Below are 19,882 nucleotides of genomic sequence, written 5' to 3'. Positions count from 1 at the left end.
GGTAAACACCTTTACCACTTAAGGAAGACACAAAAGAACACGGTCGTTACTCAATTACAAACAAAAGCTAAGCAAAGGTCAGTAGATTAAAGATCGAACTCACTTGACCCAGATACGACTGCAATTGCGCCACAAATGTATCTGGTGCAAACCGGTTTTACCTGGAAGGGATTGAGGGCTTGTTTACCTACTTGAAAATAAAATCGTAGACAAAAATATAGTAAAATGATTACTAGACAATAAATCCTGGTCGAAAGCGAATGTTTGATTCGGGTGCTTTCAAATTAAAAAATCAGGTTGCACAAACAATTATTTACAAATAATTTTTCAAGTTAAAAAATACGTAACATAACTTATATTTGTTTAACTATATAGAGTTCTTCTGGCAATTGTATGTTTGTACCGATTATTCGATGTCCTCTGTACAGGTCGCCTTTATAGACGTGTTTGATTTAATATAGAGATGTTCTTGCAGAAATAGAATTGATGTAGGGATGTTCTGGCCCTAACCGTCATGATTTTTATGTGATTTTTTAGTAAAATGCATATAGATTGCGTATTTGAGAGCAGCCCTTACAGTCCCGTAATAGTTTCAAAACCGTCTTTAACTGTAAGGTCTAAGTCAGAATATCACCATTGGTATCACCACTGACAATCACGTATTTTTTTTTTTTTTGACAATCACGTAACCACACGACCATCTTAAACCTGAGCAGCAGCGCCCACCTCTGGATATTTTGTAATCAGGTAGGTGGGCGCACTTGGGTCGTGAATAACCTAAGATTATGTTAGTGAATAAAACGCTATTTATTTTGGGTTTAGCTCCTCTCAAAATAAAAATACGACGTAAATGAAAAGTTTAAAATGTTCTGTATTAAACAAATACGAAGACAAGCGTCGTCAAAGTGCAATCGAATCGCACGTTTAAATGTTTTACCGGATAAAATATAATCCGTTCTTAACATCCAATACAAAGGCAGATTTGGATCTGAATGAGGTAAAATTGAAAATCCACAAGAAGATAATGCAAACCAAAGCCATGGCGCATGTTTGTACATTGGTGCCACCATGGAGGTGGTGGCAAAAAAACACATGGCTTTCAAATTGTTAGGTTTTAGTAGACGCTGCAGGGTGGAGTGGTTTTAATCACACATTTCGTGACAATCCAATTCGTAGTGTGCTCGGTGATTTAGTAGAAGAAACATCACGTACACTCGAACAGCCAGCAAGACCTGCAAAACCAACAATACATCTGTCACAATACATTATTTCAATCATAAAGAGAACTTTTGCAAATAAAGAACTAGCATGTACAATAACCTGGGGGGTTCCATTTTCTTTGAGGAAGAGGACTGACTGGTGATGTATGGTAAGTCTTCACTGACGGCACACTTGGACGTGCTAAAATAAAGAACCATGTTCCTCAATAAATGCCAGTAGCAGACATGGGGTCGAATACACGCGTCCTGTATTCGAATACTTTACGAATACCTGCATGACTATATTCGAATTCATGAATACTTTGGTAATTTTTGAGTGACAGCAATTCGAATAGTATTCGAATAAAACGAGTCAAGTATTTGTATTCATGAATTGTTGACCAAACCACAACGACATGTAATTCGAATACTATTCGAAAAAAACAAACCATGTATTCGTATTCATGAATACTTACACTCTTTTTTAATTTCAGCAATTCGAATTGTATTCGAATAATGCCAGTAAAGCATTTGTATTCACGAATTGTTTCGTAATGCTAAGGTGACAGCAATTCGAATTGTATTCGAATAAAACGTTTCAAGTATTTGTATTCATGAATGTTTGACAAAAAAACAGCGCTGTGTAATTCGAATACTATTCGAATAAACCCCAAGTGTGTATTCGTATTGATGAATACTTCCTTCCTGTTTTAGATGTAGCAATTCGAATTGTATTCGAAATAATAGTTCTAGTTATTTGTGTTCACGAATTGTTCAGTCGTTGTAAGAAGCCAACAATTCGAATAGCATTCGAATGCACCGATTCGGGTATTTGTAGTTGTGGAAAATAAAAGAAATAAAAGCGCCCCGAAACTCAAATGGTATTTGAACAAAATGTAACATATGGGTTTATGAATTGCAAATTTATTGGTGAAAATGTAAACCAACGAGCTTTGTTTTGCCACATTAGCTTGACTGATGTAATTAACATGAGATTTTCGCTTCACAAACACGCTATGTGCTGAGAACAAACCAATGTTGCAAGCTTTGTAACACAATTCCATTTATGTAACGTCACAAACAAACTTCTATGTGTCATTGTTTCGTAACATAAACAAAACTTGTCAAATCAGGTCACAGATCATTGTCAATTTGAATCTATTTGGCAAAAATATGTGGCAACATATTCTCGACTACTCCTAGTCTGGAGGTAATTGACAATTCGAATTGTATTCGTAAAATGTAGTCGTGTATTCGATTTTACGAATTGTTATGTTACCAAAGACAGACAACAATTCGAATTGTATTCGTAAAAATGTAGTCATGTATTCGATTTTACGAATTGTTATGTTACCAAAGACAGACAACAATTCAAATTGTATTCGTAAAAATGTAGTCATGTATTCGATTTTACGAATTCTTAAGTTGGCAAAGACCTACAACAATTCGAATTGTACTCGAATGAATTTATTCAAGCTTTTGTATCGTGAATTGTTACTCAAAAATTAACATCAACAATTCGAATTGTATTCATGCACTATCGAATAAAAGCCAAAATCATTCGAATACAGCACGAAGGTGGTAAACCTGTATTCGAATGCATTCGAATATGAATTGCCCCATGTCTGGCCAGTAGTAGTGCAAATATATTTTCAAAATTTTACACACAGTAAAGCTACCCATACAGTTTATGTAAAAAAAACACAACAGGTTAGACATACCAGGTAATTTATGTTTCGCATTTGTTTGTTCCTTAAGAACACCCTTAGTTGGCTTTTTTGCTTCTATTTTCACTGAAGTTTTTTTCTGGGTGGATTTAGTTGGTTTATTGTTTTTCGGCATTGTCTTCCTTTTCAATTTGGCTTTTGGTTTGGAAAAGCTGTTGTCACTTTCTGCTCCATCATCACTTTCTGACATGAAATCTAAAATGTCAATGTAAAAGCATTAAGCCAATAAATGATAAGCTACAGTGGGGCGAGAGATCGGCCATATTGGCTAGTGTAGCCATACCACGGCACTACAGTTTGTTGGGAGTAACAGAGTAAAAACCCATGCCTCGCCTAGTCTGTGCGATGTCACAACTGGGCATACACCCCAGAGGAAATTGGCTCATATCTAAAACATATTCTACAATTCACACATAGTTTGCTGCAAATGTTATACTTCACAAAAAATAAAAGCCACAGGATAATATACATAGTTTGTAGACCACTAGTACAAATGCACAACACAATATTTTCTTACATTAGCTATTTACCTTCTTTTTCATCACTATCTGATTCAATGCTATCAGACAGCTGATAGTCATCATCATTTTTATTCAGTTTAGATTTCTTTGAATCCTCTTTACTTACTACTTCAATTTCATCTTGAACATTGCATATTGCACCCCTGCAACAGCAAATTATATGGCGGAAAATACTTTTTGTTGATAAACCAAGATATGCATATATATAATAATTTATGTTATAAAATTGATGCAAATAAAAACTCACTTCATGTCTGATAAACCGGATCTATTTGACACATCTGATTCAACTTTGTTTTCCAACTCTGTGTCAGATGTTTGGACAGCACTCTTTTCACCCTAGACAAAAGCACTTGTACTACCAAATGTATCCAAGCAAGCATAAGCTTAATGACACTCAAATTACAATGTAAATCAGTATCTATTAAAATATATATGCATAATCATTTGGATCACTTGGTGCACCATCATATCAAGCAAAGTTTGGGTCCACCAAGTTACAAAAACTGCATGAAGTGATAAAAAAAAGGTGCACAAAGCCATATGAATGTGCACCAGACAATGTTGAGTGATTAAAAGCTGTACAAGTGATGTTAAGGTGCACAAAACGATATAATGGTACATCAGGCTATCTAAAAGTAGCAACAAGTTAAAGATGCTCTCAATAGTCCTATGTTTCACCATGTGCACCAAGCGAATAGTTAATCCTGTGCATATTAAATGTTGCACTGTTAATTAGTGGTGAGAAAAGTAAAACTGATTTGTTTTTCTACCTGAGAGGCAGATAAAGATAACTCGAGAGCTTTTTGGATTTCCTCCTCAAACTTTTTCTTTGCTTTTTCTGGCAATCTGGAACTGTAGAGTCACACACAATAAATTTGCAGTTTGGGAATTGATATTAGGTTTGTTAAAATTATGATAATTTTTTGGGAATCATTTTATACTTCATCGACTTTTTACCTTTTTGATTTTGCTGTGGCCTTTATCTCCTTTTTTAGCTTAACTCTTTTCTTTGGAGGGGTACTTTCTGCAAAATCGTCTGTAAAACGCATGTAAACACTGCATGTGAAAAGATACAATGCAAAAAAAAACAAAGGATTTACTAACCATCACTTGCATTATCGTCAACTCCAATCTTAGCGTAATTAATGGAACTATGAGATCTGAAAATATGTAAACATTTTAATGTCGGTCATTTCATTCCGTTTTGTTAACTAGATTAACAAACATAACTACAAAATGGCACACACTCACCTTGCAGATTGTCTTCTAGTCATTGTGAACCATCACATCTGTTACCGAAAAAAGGCAAGTCGAAATTGTCACCAAAGGAACACAGTTCGCGACTGGCCACTAAACTTTTGCCAAAGATTTTTGTTTCGAGCGGGCAAAATTGGGGGAACTACCTTCTTATTTTCACAAAGAGCAAAGTTATAGAAATGTTAAAAAATATTGAAATATTTCTGTTTGTGTATTAAGTTTTAACTTTTACGTGTTGTATTGGAAGAAAGCAGAAAATTACATTTACTTTATCAGAGTCTCTTTTGAGCATTTTTCTGCTTAAGACAAAGCCGGTATTTTTAAACTCCAATAGATGGCGGTAAAGCACCACAGTTAAATGGTTCTTCGATTGTTTGAAAAACAAACGTTTTAAAACTGACCGACAAAGCACTTTGACAAAATATCATTTCCTTTTTATGTTTTTCAACGAAATATAATGTGTATTACCTGTTTCCTCGTTTTCCGCATTGTCCTGGTTTGTTTAGGTTATTTATTGCCGTGCACATCGCTCCAAATAATTCTGAATATTGATTTACAAAAGCTTGCGAGATGTTTATTTAGTGTATGTGACTGGATAACAAGGGTTGTTTCAGGTTATTATACGCCTCATTTGTCAAAATATTGCTTAATAATCGGCTAAATCGTAATGTGAAATTATCACCAATGTAAGTTACTAATTTTGTTCCGCTCAGAATTGAAATGGACCCATAGTGCAGTTTCTATGATGCGCTGTCAATATCTTTACATGTGAAATTTTAAAACGAAATCTGATCGCAGTGGTGGTAGCAGTGATTTCTAGGCCGTCATTCCTGCGTCTTCTCTTCAAACATATTATGTCCGTTAATAAAGTGTAATTGTCTAACTTCAGTTCATTGATCACACTAGCCTACATATAAACGAAACATTCATCAAACAACTTTAAATAAAAGCACATCATAATTCTCAAGATTGGTAAAAGTCATTGGGTTAGACCGAAGAAAACTGAAGAAACACATGCAAACGGAAGACTTATTACAACGACATCAAACTTTTACACTAGGACACAAAACTTTATAATTGTTTGACAGCGTGCGTGGGCGTCGCTCTCCTGGCTGTCAAATTGATTCGTTTAGCCACATCTACAGCGCATGAATCTGATGAAATTAGCACCCCTGAAACGGTTTGTATTTAATTTGTTGGGACGCGCCTTTTGATTTGACCCGAATTGCCTGACTAACATGTAGTGCGCAGGTTGAACAACCGTTCCAGTGAACCACACCAAAGCAAGCAAGCTGAAACCGTCGTTAGATATGCTAATTTTTGTGCCAAATGCAAATCAGGCGATGAAACAAACCGGTCTGTAGCTTTCACTCGCAGCGAAAGGCATTGCTTTTGCTCCGTTTCGTTGAGACAGTGGTAAAGTGTTCGATGGAAGAGAAAGAAAGAGATGGTTTAGAGTAGGGAAAAGAGTGACTTGACTCCCAAACATGGAAGCGACAGCCAACAGCGCTTCGCCCGTTTATTCGACCCTGTGGTGACACGACTTGTTTGTTTAACAGTCCCGATTTTCGAGCCCTGTCGTCACGTAACTCAATCCAGAGCGAAATGATGGAAGCAGAATTATCAGTATTTGTCGACACACGAAGCCGGCGTGGATCACTAAATTAATCATTAAACATTCTTATGGATTGGTACTCCCCTGCCGACGACGCGCGTGCTCCTTGGCACATAATATTTTAGCGTTGCACGTCAAAATGTAATTAATGACTTTCTTATTGTTAATTTTTTTCTTTGTTTTCTTGCAAGTTGCAAAAAAATGCAATTAACTGAAGCCAAAGTGCAAGGTCGCATCAAGTTGATTTGCAAATCATTTATACTCAATGGAGAAAGTGAAGTATTTGCCGGGGCCAAACAGATGTTTCTTACCTGTATCAGCCCGCTGGTCTAACAGAAGGGTGTTTGAAACAACAAGACGCTTCTGTACACAATAGGCCAGTTACCTTGGACCGGTGAAACTTCAAGCGGTTTCGGGTCTGATGGTTGCTACGACAATAATCGCTATTGTGGGGTACGTGTACGTGCGATCACCGAGAAAGCTTTTGGCAAGACGAGCATTGCCCTAGTGACGTTTTACATCTTATCGCCGTTCGTCAACATGAGTACAAAACCAAGACAAGGGCGAAGTCACAAACGATGGTTTTGTCATTTATCGCCCTTCACAAAACAACTTCAGCATCACCACTCATAAGAAGATATTGCAATGAGTTGCAACAATAATGTAGGGTAGCTGAAAGTTGTAAATCCAACATTTCATTGTAAAACGTACGCAATGTTTGCAGATTAGCACTTCCCTGTACTTTAAGTGGTATTAACCCGGCAGTAGCGGTTTGCACACGCAGTGTAATTACATGGTGCACCAAAGTACTTGCGAACATGTGGACTAGATCATAGTGGTTCCGCTGCGATTAGACTCAAACGATGTCCGCAATCATTCATAAACGTTGTGGTGGATGAGATTTTTAATGCTGCCAGGCGACGAGGAAACCATGTTAAACGATGAACAAAGTGTCTTAAAAAACAAAAAACGTACACAGAATCAGACCCGATTGAAGATTGTGTTTACACTTGGCCTTGCAAGACAAACATCAATCGATGTGTTAGCAAGAAACTCCCCTTGGCTGAACGTTCCCAAGGGGCCACAACTTGAAGCGAATTGCACTGCACACAATATTGTTGCAGCTAAAACCAAGGGCAAAGCTCATATGCCTGACAGAGGCCTTGCGCGTCCTAAGTAAATATAAAGCGTTGTATTTAACGACAAACTGATGGAAACAAATTACCTTATAAGCGATGATAGGAGCTTAGCGGTGTTTGGAGACAACACAAGTCTGGGACAAAACGATAAGCAGGACATACAAAAGAAGAATCAATCCAAAGTGTAGGGTTACCGGGTGTGATTTTCTCCTACTAGCAGCCAGTCTTAGCATGGGGAAGACTGGTAATGAGCGGGACCACGCGTAACAAAGCGAATGACAAGTCAGATTGTTTAAATCGGAAAAACTTTTGTTGAAAGGAGCGACGCGCGCTGTTACTTAATGTTACACCTAATTTGACACAACGCTATTGTGTTTGAGAGTAGGTGGGCATTGGATATAACATGGTAAACTATTGGTGTGTGTGTGAATGTCTGTTGCTTTATTAAGTCGTGATTATATCGGTTTGTCATATATCTTCCCTGTGTTTATTATGTGAAAACATTTGGCTGGTAAGCTCGTATTATGATCATGAAATTTCATGCAATTGTATTATGATTCTATGCGTAGAATTGTTATAATAACGACGGTTAAAGTTTAAATCAGTTTGACAGAATTGCTAAGGTGTGTTCTTTGTAATGAGGAACGCATCCGTTTTTTTGTTATCAAAACCCTTTACAGCCATTGTATAAAAACCTTATGTATAAACTCTTCTTACAAACAAATTTAAAAAAAAACTAAAAAAGACTGTTTTATTTGGTAGCGTGACCGTTAAACGTCATTTCAACAAATAATAGGAATTCACTCACACAAAAATCATGTAGTTGTCGTTGATATCGTTCCCTGTATTGCCGCATTGACGTAAATATCCTACATGAATGATTTATATCCTACGTTTTCCAATGCTCGACTTTCTGGGTGCGTGTGCGTGCGCTTCTGGTGTTGTCGAATCTTTTGGTAGTGTGCATAGGGACATCGCTACCTTTCTTAGAATTTGTGTGATTGCTTTATCCTGTTCAGGCGCTTCCTATCTGTGCATTTGGCAAATCAGAGATGATCGACGTTTTAGTGAGGAACAGTTGACTTTAGTCAATGGCTGCCCGCAGTACTAAGTTGAAAGATTAATTGGGCTTGATTGGTTGCTAAAACAGATTGTTATTAACGATGAACAATAGTGTTTTAAGGTTATTTCCTTGATTATGCTGCGGTGACAAAAATTCGATTAAGCTTGCGTATTGTTCAAGGACTTTACATGTTGGAACAATTGACAGAAAAAAACTGTTTCGGGGCCCATATTTTAGATTGATTTGCAGCTTATTGTATGACAATATAATAATCTTTTCAGCAGTAAAGAAATGGCAACCGCAGCACTTGTTAAATACAATTGCAAGCAAACGCTTGGCCGCAATTTGCCTGTTTGCAACCAAACAGGAAACTACTCTTGCGGTGAGAATAGCAGTAGCAAGCAATCGCAGACAAAGCGGGCAGGGGAGTCGGTATTCAACCGACAAAAAACTTTATTGTTAAATATCATAACTAAGCACCGCTGTCAGTAACTTCATCCGCACTGCAGGCCGGCGTTTGTTGTGTCTGCTTACTGTCGTTCAATTGGCGGCGTGGAAATGACGAGCTATACCCATGCACGGGTGCTCGCGCTGCGCTTTCACTTGCAATGCAGTATCGCAAGGGATACGCGCATACAAACCCACCACTGTTGTGTTAAACGTAAACAATCGTTGCACCCGCCAAGTTTTTTTCACCGCCAGGCGCTCAAATTGTCCGTCTCTGACGTCAGGGACTTTGTGTCAGTTGCCTGGTGGAGATGGATCGTGTTCGAGATTGCAGGAAACCGCGCGCTTCATCACTGTGATGTGTTGGCATCATCGCCCTGTCTCAAATAACTGCGTATTGCTTGCAGCAATCACTTGCAACCGCACTCACGCATTTGATTACGTTCATCATTGCAGTGGAGTCCAAAAATGCGGACAGGCAAGACAGAAGGCTGGTATTAGAGCTCTCGTGGCATTTGTCAGCCACAAAAGGTAAATACTGCAATTAAAATATTTGTTGTACAACAGATAAACGAGTCCAATAGCAAGAAACGCGATTTTGGTACAGGTGACCTTCACCGACAATTGAACACGTGATCTTGCATGTTAGCACAGGATGAGACAATATTAAAAGATTTTGTCGGTGAGGTGGATTACTTTCAGTGAGTTAGAGGGAGCGACAACCCATATTGTGTGCCCTCATGATTTGTGTAACTGACATCTCGAGTGCACGATCTGCGCGAAACAATGTTGTTGAGCTACGGGTCAAACGTTCATGCCGTGTGGGTGGCTGTTCATTCAGGCATGACGCGGTACGTCAGACGAAAGGGCTTCGGTTTTTATCTCCGGCACCTGCCCCCGATAAAGAGGAACGCAGGAAATTTATTTTCGCCCCAACCGCGCGGCTGATGTTGTTTGCGTACGGGCAAATGTCATGAGATGGCAAGCGATTCGCGCCATTTCCAGTGGGCCGAGTTGCGGAAACCTCAAACAGTGTGTATTTGCTGCCGTGTTTCCTGCGCTGCCACGTCGAAAGTGTTTCAAGGCGACCTAATATTGCTGAATGACCACGTAAGGTCCTGCCGAGTTTCCACTTAAAGTTGTCGTCAGGCTGTTTAGGTTTGACACCATTGTCCGCGTGTGCTCGAACCTTCGATTTAACTGTCATCCGGCAGTTACGCATTATTGGATAAAATTGACCTAATACGTCGCGAGTCCCTTCCAAACACTCGATTACGCGCTCGCCAGCCGAGGAAAGTTGTATCACGACCTCTTCGCCAGTTGTACGGTGCCTGGTTATCACCGCGCCTGAAACCAGATAGCTGCACAATGCTGGTTCTGTTTTCGAGGGCCTTTTAACAACGTTCGAGGGCGGTTTAGTGTCTGTGCCGAGCACCCTTACCCCCATGCGCTCTGCTTTCGTTACTTTTTGTTTTCCCGAATACAAAGAGCATGTGTAATAGGATGAATAATAACGCGCTCGACTAATCCACAAATGTACTTTCCGCATCCGTAAGGTGTTCAGTAATTGCTTAACGTGTGAGGGCTGCGGCGAAATCTGAAAACGCGCTGTGTGACTGCGCCTTTGTGCTTCTACGATGAAAGGCCCAAGGTTGGATTTACTGTGGTAACAAACTTATCTGCACCTAAGCACAAAAGGGACGATTTGCAAATAAACTCGTCTTCTTTCGAAGATGCGCCTGTGCCGCGATACAAGGTCTTAGTCGAATAACAGACAATTTTAGGGGTAACAGGTGGTTGGTATCATCTTAATTAACTCGTTTCTTGCCATCAGAGACCGGGTCTTGTCACCAGGTGACAGAGCACACAAGAAGCACGAGTTCTTAATTAAAACTTTATGTCGACCGCGATTTAAGGTTTGATTCTAGTGTGAATTATGCGGCTGTAAAATGCGTGGCTTTGAAACCGCTGAGAATACCAGATCGTCATAAATCTTTAGGGTTCGCATTAGTTTATAGGCGATGTAACAGTCATCTCTCCTTTTTTCAACTCGGGAATTGGCATCAATTTACAACGCTTCCCGTCATGCCAATCAATCGATGCAGGGCATGGCTTGTACTTGCATCAGAACAGTAACAGTATTGCGCAGTTTAGAAGTCAACATCGATTATGCTGTGTTGTAATTTGCAGGAATTCGCCAGGCAGTGTGTGAGCTACAGTGGAACACATTTGTATCAGCGTTAAAAAGGAATATGCAGTGACGAGTTTCCCATTGGGAAACAAAATGTTGTAAATTTGTAAATAAATAGTGTAAATAAATTTTAAGGCTACATTGTGAGCAATTTACAATAATAACTGCTGGAAGGATTGAACCTGTTTTTAAAAGCATTTGACAATTAAGAGTTATTGTGCTGATAAAATTAATAGTCTCAAAACTTCGTTAGTCCAAATCGTTATTTGATCCATAAGAAGTTTCTTTAGTAGTTGTAAAATTTTTGCTTGAAGAGTGGGATGTGAAACCACAATTAGGCATGTCAAATGAACATAAACCGCACCTTTTCGTTTCATCTTTGTTGCGTCTCCCGAACTGCTTATTTTTGTTTAATATCTGGTTTGACGTCACGCCCCTTGTTTTTGGTTACCCGCGACTCGTCTCGAATCTCTCTATCATAGTTTACCTTGCCGATGACGTATCCACGGCACCCGAGGGGGAGAATTATCCTGCCACAACCGGCAGAAATCCCGAATCTCTTCCGCCCATTTTCCCGGGATCAATCCGGTGAACTATTACCCTTCAGTATGTCAGTAAGCATTGTAAAAACGGCAAAATCCTCGCTGACAGGAAAATAATGTGGGTACTTGTATTGGGCAAACCCGAAAAAGGTCACCTTCCAAGTTGAAAGTAGGCTTTCCATTGTGTTTGGGATGGATACGTCTTTCCCTAATCGCGCCGCGCCTGCGTCAACGACAGCGCCCTTGCCTTACTCTACTTTATCATTTCCGGAAGTTGTCGTTCGGCGGTTTCTTGTGAATACGAGTACAATTGTTATTTTCCGATGCACGCATCTTTCGCGACTAGTGGTGAATTTGTAGAATGGTTAACTAGGCGCGGGCGTAAATTTGTCACTGATTCGGTGTTTGTCTCTGTTAAAGTTCACACACCATAATAAAGAAGGTTCTGTAAACATGTGACACAGAAGGACATTTTTCCTGCAATTAGTTTACAACACGGTTAGCGTAATCAGGGAAAGGTAAACGAAGTGTCTTTTATCGATGTGTCTTTACGATCAGGTAGTCTGTTATATCTGACTTAGGGTTCCAGCCAAATGACAATAAGTTGCTTGACACGTGCCCAGAAGGACAAGCTTTCTCCGTTAACACGCACCTGCACTGTCTCGCGAAAAGTTTGTTTTGGGCGGATTGCGCCCACCTTTCCTCAGTTCACTCTGTTTGTCGGTCGTGCCTTAGATGTTCCTCCAGGATCGCGCCCCACAGTCGATCGACGACACTAGAAAGCTCCCCGATGACGTTATACAACCCACTCGCGCTCCATCAAATATTTCAGATGTAATGTTTAGTTGCGCCTTCTCTCTTCGTGGGACATTCCGGGCCTCAACCTTGATAATTGTTTTGTGACCATTCCACAGGGTTTGCGAGGTGTTTCATTTTTTGGCACTCAGTTATGTCGGAGGCCGTTTATGGCTGTGAAAAACATCGTCAGGTCGACCTAACAAATCGCTAAACGACAATAGTCATGATTCATTTACTTTGAAACGCGACCGCGAGCTGCTTCTGTGAAAGCTGTAAACAGACTCACATCCGACCAAAAACGCCTTTCGTAAATCTCGCCCCTGGGCTGGAGCGTTTACCTCGGGTGGAAATGATAATGTTTTTGTCGCAGCTCCCTTAAAATCAGGCACAAGCAGGGTATGGCATCTCGTGGTTTACAGCTGCTTTCACGCGAACGGAAACCTCGCCACACATGTGGCCAACGATACTGGCGCAAGTGAGTCAATATTTGCGATGCTTTCTTGCGAGTCAGGTAGGCAATATGGCGTGTCTATCAAGTGACACACTCGGCCCAAACTGACTCGTCAGAGCTGTGCTTGAAACTCGAACCGCGTCACTTTCTACGACAAGCACGCGCGTCCGCTCGGACAATTTTAATAGTAACGGCATCCATAAAAAACTTTAACGCCGTTCTACGGCAACCCAGCGCGTTACACTTACAACTTAGGAGCGCGTCGGTGCTCGTTTTGCGTACATTCCTTTCTCTTGCGCGCATACTAACAGCGGGGGCACTGCGGCGGCGTCGCTATGTGACGAGCCGCCCATCTTAATAAAATTACAGCTCCAGCATTAAGAAAACAATCATATTTGCCGCGCGCCCGATGCGAAACCGCGCGGTAATTTGTTGCGCGCAGTGTCAGCACGCACGACTGACTTCCAATGTACGACAGGCCAGTGCGCGGCGATTACTCAGTAGACACTTTACTTCTCGCTTGTGTCGATGAAGGGCCTGTGTACAGAGCGGCGCGAAATGTTTCCAGGGCAAGATTTATGCGGCTGCTTGAAGTAAAAAGCTTGATATGCTGGTGACAGTAGATTTAAGCGGGCCTTTGTTGGCACAACTGTGTGTGCTGAACAATGGAACAGTTTGAGAACAGTTGAGCTGGAGATATTTAGTAATGTTCAGTTAGCGTAAAAGTTCGTTATGCTTGTTAGGCTTATTCAAGATAGTGATTAACAGTTTAAAAACAATTAGGTACTAATCATTGGTCAGTGTATCCTAAACGTGTTGGCTTAAAATGTTATTGCTCTTGTCTGGACATTTGTACAGTTTACATAAGATTTGAAATTGTTGTAATTAGATAATCAATAATAAACCATCAGAGGTCACATAGTACACAGCGTTGGACACAGAAAATAATCTACACTTGTTAAAATGCGAACGGAAAGCCATTGAATCGATAATAATCCGTAATAATGGCGCCTTACGACCAGACACATTACCGTGTTGCGATGATGGACAGACTGAATTTGACCATGACACGATGACGAATCGGTATTATAAGCCACTGGGTCTTTGAAGTTTTTGCCTTGATATGAAGTGCTATGATTTGCTTATAGCAGCAGTCACGTTGTTTTTGGTGAGAGTTATGTCAAGTTCGTGAGAAGCAAACGTTCGCTTGAAGTCTGGGGCCGAAGAAAAATGCCTGCTCGTTTGACAGGTGACGAAAGATGTCTGTTGTTCAGACTTGTGTAGCGGTTTCATTATATTTTAGGTAACTGCCTTTGGTTGTTGAATCATCTTTTTGAACACACTAACGACTCAAAGCGCGACAACAGTTAGGGACTGACTGAACTGCGTTGACCTGCAAGGGTGGCATCAGCGAAGCTAGTGGATGATGTTTTAAACACTGCGCCAAGACGCCAATTTGTTGACAATGGGAAATTGACGTAAGTGTGTGTGCCTTGAAACTCGACGCCGGCTGACGAAGACGTCATGTAGGTTCTGTAAAGCAACTCCTTGTCCAATGTTTCTGTTGACAAAGTCGATCGCCAGACATTACCTGACAAAAAAGCAATTTGGCCTTTCACGTCAGGGCGCATTTTGCCCTCCTTCAAACTTGACAACTCAATTGTGTTGGTAAACTTGATGTTTGCTTCAGACAGCAAGTCCAGACCAGTATATCAAATTGCCTGCTTTTAACGTAGATATATATATTAATCATAAGACTGCGGCTTTAGTTGCTTTGACAAAATTCATTAAGTTGTGCCAGGAGGGGAGTAAGCGTCGCTGCGCGTAATTAGTGGGCAAACGAAACATAATTAATACAAATTTGACCCCGTTCAACATCAACGCAGAACACAACCTTTGGTTCTCGCATTGGACAATACGACCACAGGGTTTCGCCCAATATGAAAGTTAATGATTTTGCTTTACATCACGTTTACCATGCATTCCCACATTCAACAATAAAGATGAGTTTATTTATGGAGATCGCATATTGTCGTGCCCCTCTGTGGTTGCGTACTAAAAGGATGTGCCCATTAATCAATGTGGATTGGAGAATCCGCCAAGGCACATTGTTCTTCCCTTTCTTGGAAAAGTACTGGGTATTATTTGACAATAACCTCAAAGTGCTTAATATTAGCCTATGGGCTAATCCTGTCCTTCCCTGCACAAAAGTGTAATGGATATTCCCGATAGCTTTGTTTTAACCTATTTTGCTTACTTGACTAGTTTATACGTGTATTATGCAATGGTCAGTGCGTATTAAATCTGTTATTTGACATTTATGACAGCGGTAGCTGACAAGCATATATGCAACTTCTGCTTTCAGCCCCATCGCGCGCTCGATCGTGACATGACAGTATTGAAAAAGCATCTTCTTGCAACTAGTATTCAAATATCAGGGCAACGAAGCTGATCACATGGAATGTATTGTTAGCAGCCTGCGTTACTTTTGCCCACAGTTTATTACTAATAGTTGTACCATCATTCACGTGGCAACGCCAATAGTCTGCTGTAACCTTGTAAGGGATGGTCAGTCGGTGAGTCACCGAAGCACGTGATATCAAAATAGTTTGTCATTGCTTGAGAGGAAATCGTGATTTTCAACGACGCGACACATAGTGTAGTGAAAACTTTCGCTTTTTACAAGGACCTGGACAGAGTGTGAGAACATGTGTTGGTGAATCGTTTAGTTAGTCGAGTAGGCTGCGTTGTGAAGAAGCGACAAAAGACTGAGCATAGTGGTGGGCGGGCTTCCTATATGTGTGCAAGTCGAAGGAACGCGTTCGTCGGTTTAGATTCAGGCCTTCTGGCGGTTTACAATGACTGGTTACAATGCCATTACGCGCGCGTGCGCCGATCACCCTCCAATTCGTGACCATGCCAATCAGTTTAGAAGTGACGGAGAGGATGTCATGAAGTGAGACTAATAATGCGCATCGTTTCATCGCTCTGTTGGTGTTTGCTTGTTTTTCAGTGTGTAATTTGTAACAGGATGTGTTAAGTTATATATGGAGCTGTCATGATTAAGTGTTGTGGTATCAAATGGTGAAATTTGAAGCAGTTTCTTTTAGTTATTCTTTTTTTAGTTTCTTTTCTTCATTATTTGCATTTAGACTTGTAATGTTTAGTTGCAGGAAACATTGATAATACAGGCTAAAATGAAGAGTGTTATCAATTTACGATATTACCAGCTTCAGATTACCAGCTATGTACACAGGAACTCCAGCTATTCTGTTGTTGTTTATATCTAAACAGACCGGTAGTTTTTATTCAGTCAGTGGGGAGTGCGGCATGCTGGCTCGTATATCTTGCGGCGACTTCCATCGAAACAGCTACAGTCGATCACGGCGCCGGTGCCGACGGTTTCATTTACTCGCCTGCTCTAAATGGGGCATCGTTGTGCCTTCCGTTTTAACCTTTGACCGCGAACTGACGGATGCGGCGTCTAGACGACAACTTCAGCCCTGCAATGTAACTAATGCCCTTCCAGGTCCGATTGTGGGTCTTATCGCCAAAGATCGGAATAGGAGAGTGATAAATGGATTACAACCGAACCGTAGAATAAGGTCACCGACGCTTGGAATGCCGTCCATGCACTCTACTTTGTTAATTATCGCACTTAAACACTAGCGATGTTACGCTCACTTTGCTCCCAGTTTCTGCTCAATTTTGTGTGGAGCATTAATGTCGATGATCCTTAGAATGTTATCTCTTCGTTAAATGCTCCCAGTTTTGACATCAAGCGCAGTATCGAAATGTAATTTAAAATTAACGCCCAGAGTGCAAGTTAATTATGTCAAACACAAATAGACAGATTGCCGGTTGCTCGTACATTGGCTTTTAAGCTTGTTCTCCCGAGAGACTCTGTTCTGTAATCTTGCGTCGCCGATATGGCAACTGTTGGGGATTGGATCTTTGACAACAACAACGCCTATTTGTGTATCACCATGTTTCACAAAACAATACTAGTATGCGGTATTCGGGAGTAATTCCTGGCGCCTAAAGTGTCTGTCGTTTGATGTTTCTTGTTGGTTTATCGTCAAATTGTGCCTGACTGTCACTTCGCGGAAGCCTTTGATGTTTCAAACCTGTTTGCAATTGTTTTCCGTGATACCCTGTTAATCTGTCTGTTTTGCACTGTCAGCTTACTACTGCAAAACATAGAAAACGCTCAAGGTACACGGTTTAACATTGTTCGATCCTCCAAGTGCACCCGCGTTGATTTCATGATGTATATCCTTTGATGAGAACTGGACCATCGAATGCCAATGCCGGAAAACATTAAATGTTGCCATTTCGAGGTTGAAAAATCGATGAAGTGACGTTAGTGGCATGCCTGACAAAACACTATTGACGTAGGTCAGTGCGGTGCGGGTCCAAAACGCGCTGTTAGGCAAACATGTCGAAAGGAAACTCTCTTAGCAGCAGCCCACCACGAAAACAAGTTAGAAATGATGTCTTGTGCACACAGGTAAAAGGAAAAGGAACATTTCTTCCTGAAAGAATTTTTTGGTTAGAAAACCAAAGGTCGCAATATAGATGAGAATTACAAGTTAATCCAATGACAAATTGACGCGAGCGTACATCATTCAAATGTCCAACACTGCTGACTCATTTATTACGTTACGCCATGTTAAACTTGTGACGTCATATGCTGTCGCGTGACGTATATGTTATCTGGCCGAATACACTTTTAGACGACCGCAGAGTTGCGAGCCAGGGAGCCAGACCAGCCCGTCTATATGACCCAGGAGAATAGCTTGACTTGCTAACACAAACGAGTAGTTGATAACATTGGGAGATATGTATATGCGGGAACAAGTGACCAAATTTAACATTGTTTATACCACATAAAGCGTAGCGGTAGGTTTGTTTGAAACTTGTGCGGTAGACGTTGAGTCTGATCTATTGTATGTGTGGGCATATTCAGACCAGGTACTTCATAAAATCTCGATTTTCTGACCGAATAAACGACTCGGTGGAGCCAACGCCCGCCATACGCGACAGACGTCCCGTAGGTGGTCTTGATTCAGAAACAATTCGGGCACTTGTCTGTTTACCGAGCGTGTTACTCACGGCACATGAAAGTATGTGGTGCGGTGTGCGGCTAGAGCTTGTTTACGTGTCGGTCTCGGATTATGGAGCCTTCTTCAGCCTCGCAGTATGCTGGCCACTTTTCCTAAAGTTCTGCGTGCAGATATCCGATACGAAACCTTAGGCTGATTTCCTTTCGGCTCAGCCGTATGATACCACTTCGTGCGTTTGACAGGGATGCACCACTCACAGACTGCTGGTAGAGATATTAAAAGCAGCTTGTATAGTTGTAGATAATGAGTTTTTTCATGGTTTCCGCAAAAACTTTGTCTGTTTTCCTTTTGTGATAAGATTCGTTCTAAGTCAGTTTGAATGGAACTGCAATGTTTTATTTGAAAAACTTCTCGAGTGAGTTTAGAAGGATAACTGATATTACTATAGTTAAATCATACGTTCCTCTTTGGCTCAGATTTTCTCACCCAGTGTTTGACGTGCGGTGACGTAATAGCGCGGAAAGCGCAATTGGTCGTGATGCAGATTCGTGAGCGTTGCTTCAAACAAAACACAGCTAGGAAATCCAAAAATAGACTGGAATCAATCGATTTGAAGCTATCTATGGCTTCCGCCTCACATTGTCGCATTGCGCTAGAGACCAGGCAATATTGATAAGTTTTAATGAAACTGTATTAGTTAATAAACATTGTAGCTAAATAACCGGAGAGAGAGGCTGTCCGATTTAGAAATGCAATAATTAAATCTGTCTGAAACTATAACGTCGTTGTGTAGAAAGAGAACAATAGTCAATATGTTGTCTATAGAAGTTAGACGAAAATAATTAGAAAGAATGTAAATTATTTGTCTCGTCAAATGCCCGATAAATGGAAGACATAGTGGGAGGGAGGGGGATGAAATGTCACGTATCTGCTAATCTTGTCCGTATAATTTATATTTCTGTGAAGTAACGTTTGCTTTGTTATAGTTGTGGTTTCGTGGGCCGTAGTCGTCAGCGTAAATTCGACGCGCCGACAAATGTCAATCAGTAGACTAAATGTCATCTCTCAAACAATAGTGGCTTCCTGATCTCGAAACAAAGATTACAGTTTGCTCAGAGCGGCGGAGACAGGGCAGTTTATGACATTTGTTTTTAGGGTAATAATCTTGTGTTATGAGGTGGTGGTAACCAAATTACTCGTACGGGTTGCTATGACGTACTGAAAGCGTGGCAATGACGTAGGAAAGGTTAATAGCAGTGGCGCATTTTCGTCAGACGATATTCCCACAATTATTGAATTATGTACCGCGCACAAATCACTCCACCCATGCAACTCTATCTCTCCGCGAACACCGCAGCGTTCGTTTTAAACAATCAAACCCTTGCCTACACGATTCTTCTTCCACCGCGGTGGCCTGCGACGCGACGATCGATGATTTTGCCTCCAGATAGCCACTTTCTTTCCGCGGCTCGCAAATCTCGCAGTGGCAGTTAGTCGAGGATAGTGGCACAGAAAAATCCCATTAGCTGAGCCAGCTAAGCATTGACGAAATACGAGTGCGACACCGCCGCCGCTGTTGCTGCTGTTTCTCACTCCTCCCACTCCCAGTCGCTCCCTCCTTGTCGCTCGCTGGCGATCTCTTTATCTTTATGCTCCAGCGCCGTCGCGCATTTAAAGATGGATCATCGCGAAAAAGAGAGAATGTGCAGCGAAATTTGTTCTGTGTTTTGCGTCTCCGCTAAAGCGACGGGCTAAGTGAATTCTTCGCCCATTATAACGTGAGGCAACCTGCTCGTGAGGGTGCGGGAGCTTGCCGCGCGTTGATACAGACACAGCACTGCAGCGAGAACTCGTCCGGGTGTT

At 41.1% G+C, this 19,882-nt stretch overlaps 1 protein-coding gene across 1 annotated transcript; it reads right to left on the bottom strand.

Moving 5' to 3' along the window:
* Positions 1 to 851: 851 nt before the first annotated feature.
* LOC145237459 (uncharacterized) lies at positions 852 to 4,832 on the bottom strand. Its single transcript, XM_080100324.1, has 9 exons — positions 4,702 to 4,832; positions 4,555 to 4,610; positions 4,408 to 4,486; positions 4,221 to 4,302; positions 3,695 to 3,786; positions 3,457 to 3,590; positions 2,921 to 3,121; positions 1,321 to 1,401; positions 852 to 1,232 (listed from the first exon to the last, which is right to left on the bottom strand). The coding sequence occupies exons 1-9, from the start codon at positions 4,722 to 4,724 to the stop codon at positions 1,147 to 1,149; spliced, it is 834 nt and encodes a 277-aa protein (XP_079956450.1). The 5' UTR covers positions 4,725 to 4,832; the 3' UTR covers positions 852 to 1,146.
* Between the last annotated feature and the right edge of the window lie 15,050 nt (positions 4,833 to 19,882).

Source organism: Phallusia mammillata, chromosome 7, assembly GCF_965637545.1.
Source record: "Phallusia mammillata chromosome 7, kaPhaMamm4.hap1.1, whole genome shotgun sequence".
Taxonomy (NCBI): domain Eukaryota; kingdom Metazoa; phylum Chordata; class Ascidiacea; order Phlebobranchia; family Ascidiidae; genus Phallusia; species Phallusia mammillata.
The sequence above is the reverse complement of the archived record's forward strand: the minus strand, read 5'-3'. Positions and strand labels throughout refer to the sequence as shown.

Excerpts from the sequence above, each read along its gene's own strand:
- LOC145237459 (XM_080100324.1), bottom strand. The coding sequence starts at position 4,724 with ATGACTAGAAGACAATCTGCAAG. Across the intron at positions 4,611-4,701 it reads ACTAGAAGACAATCTGCAAG|ATCTCATAGTTCCATTAATT; the intron begins GTGAGTGTGTGC and ends ACATATTTTCAG. Across the intron at positions 4,487-4,554 it reads TGACGATAATGCAAGTGATG|ACGATTTTGCAGAAAGTACC; the intron begins GTTAGTAAATCC and ends TGCGTTTTACAG.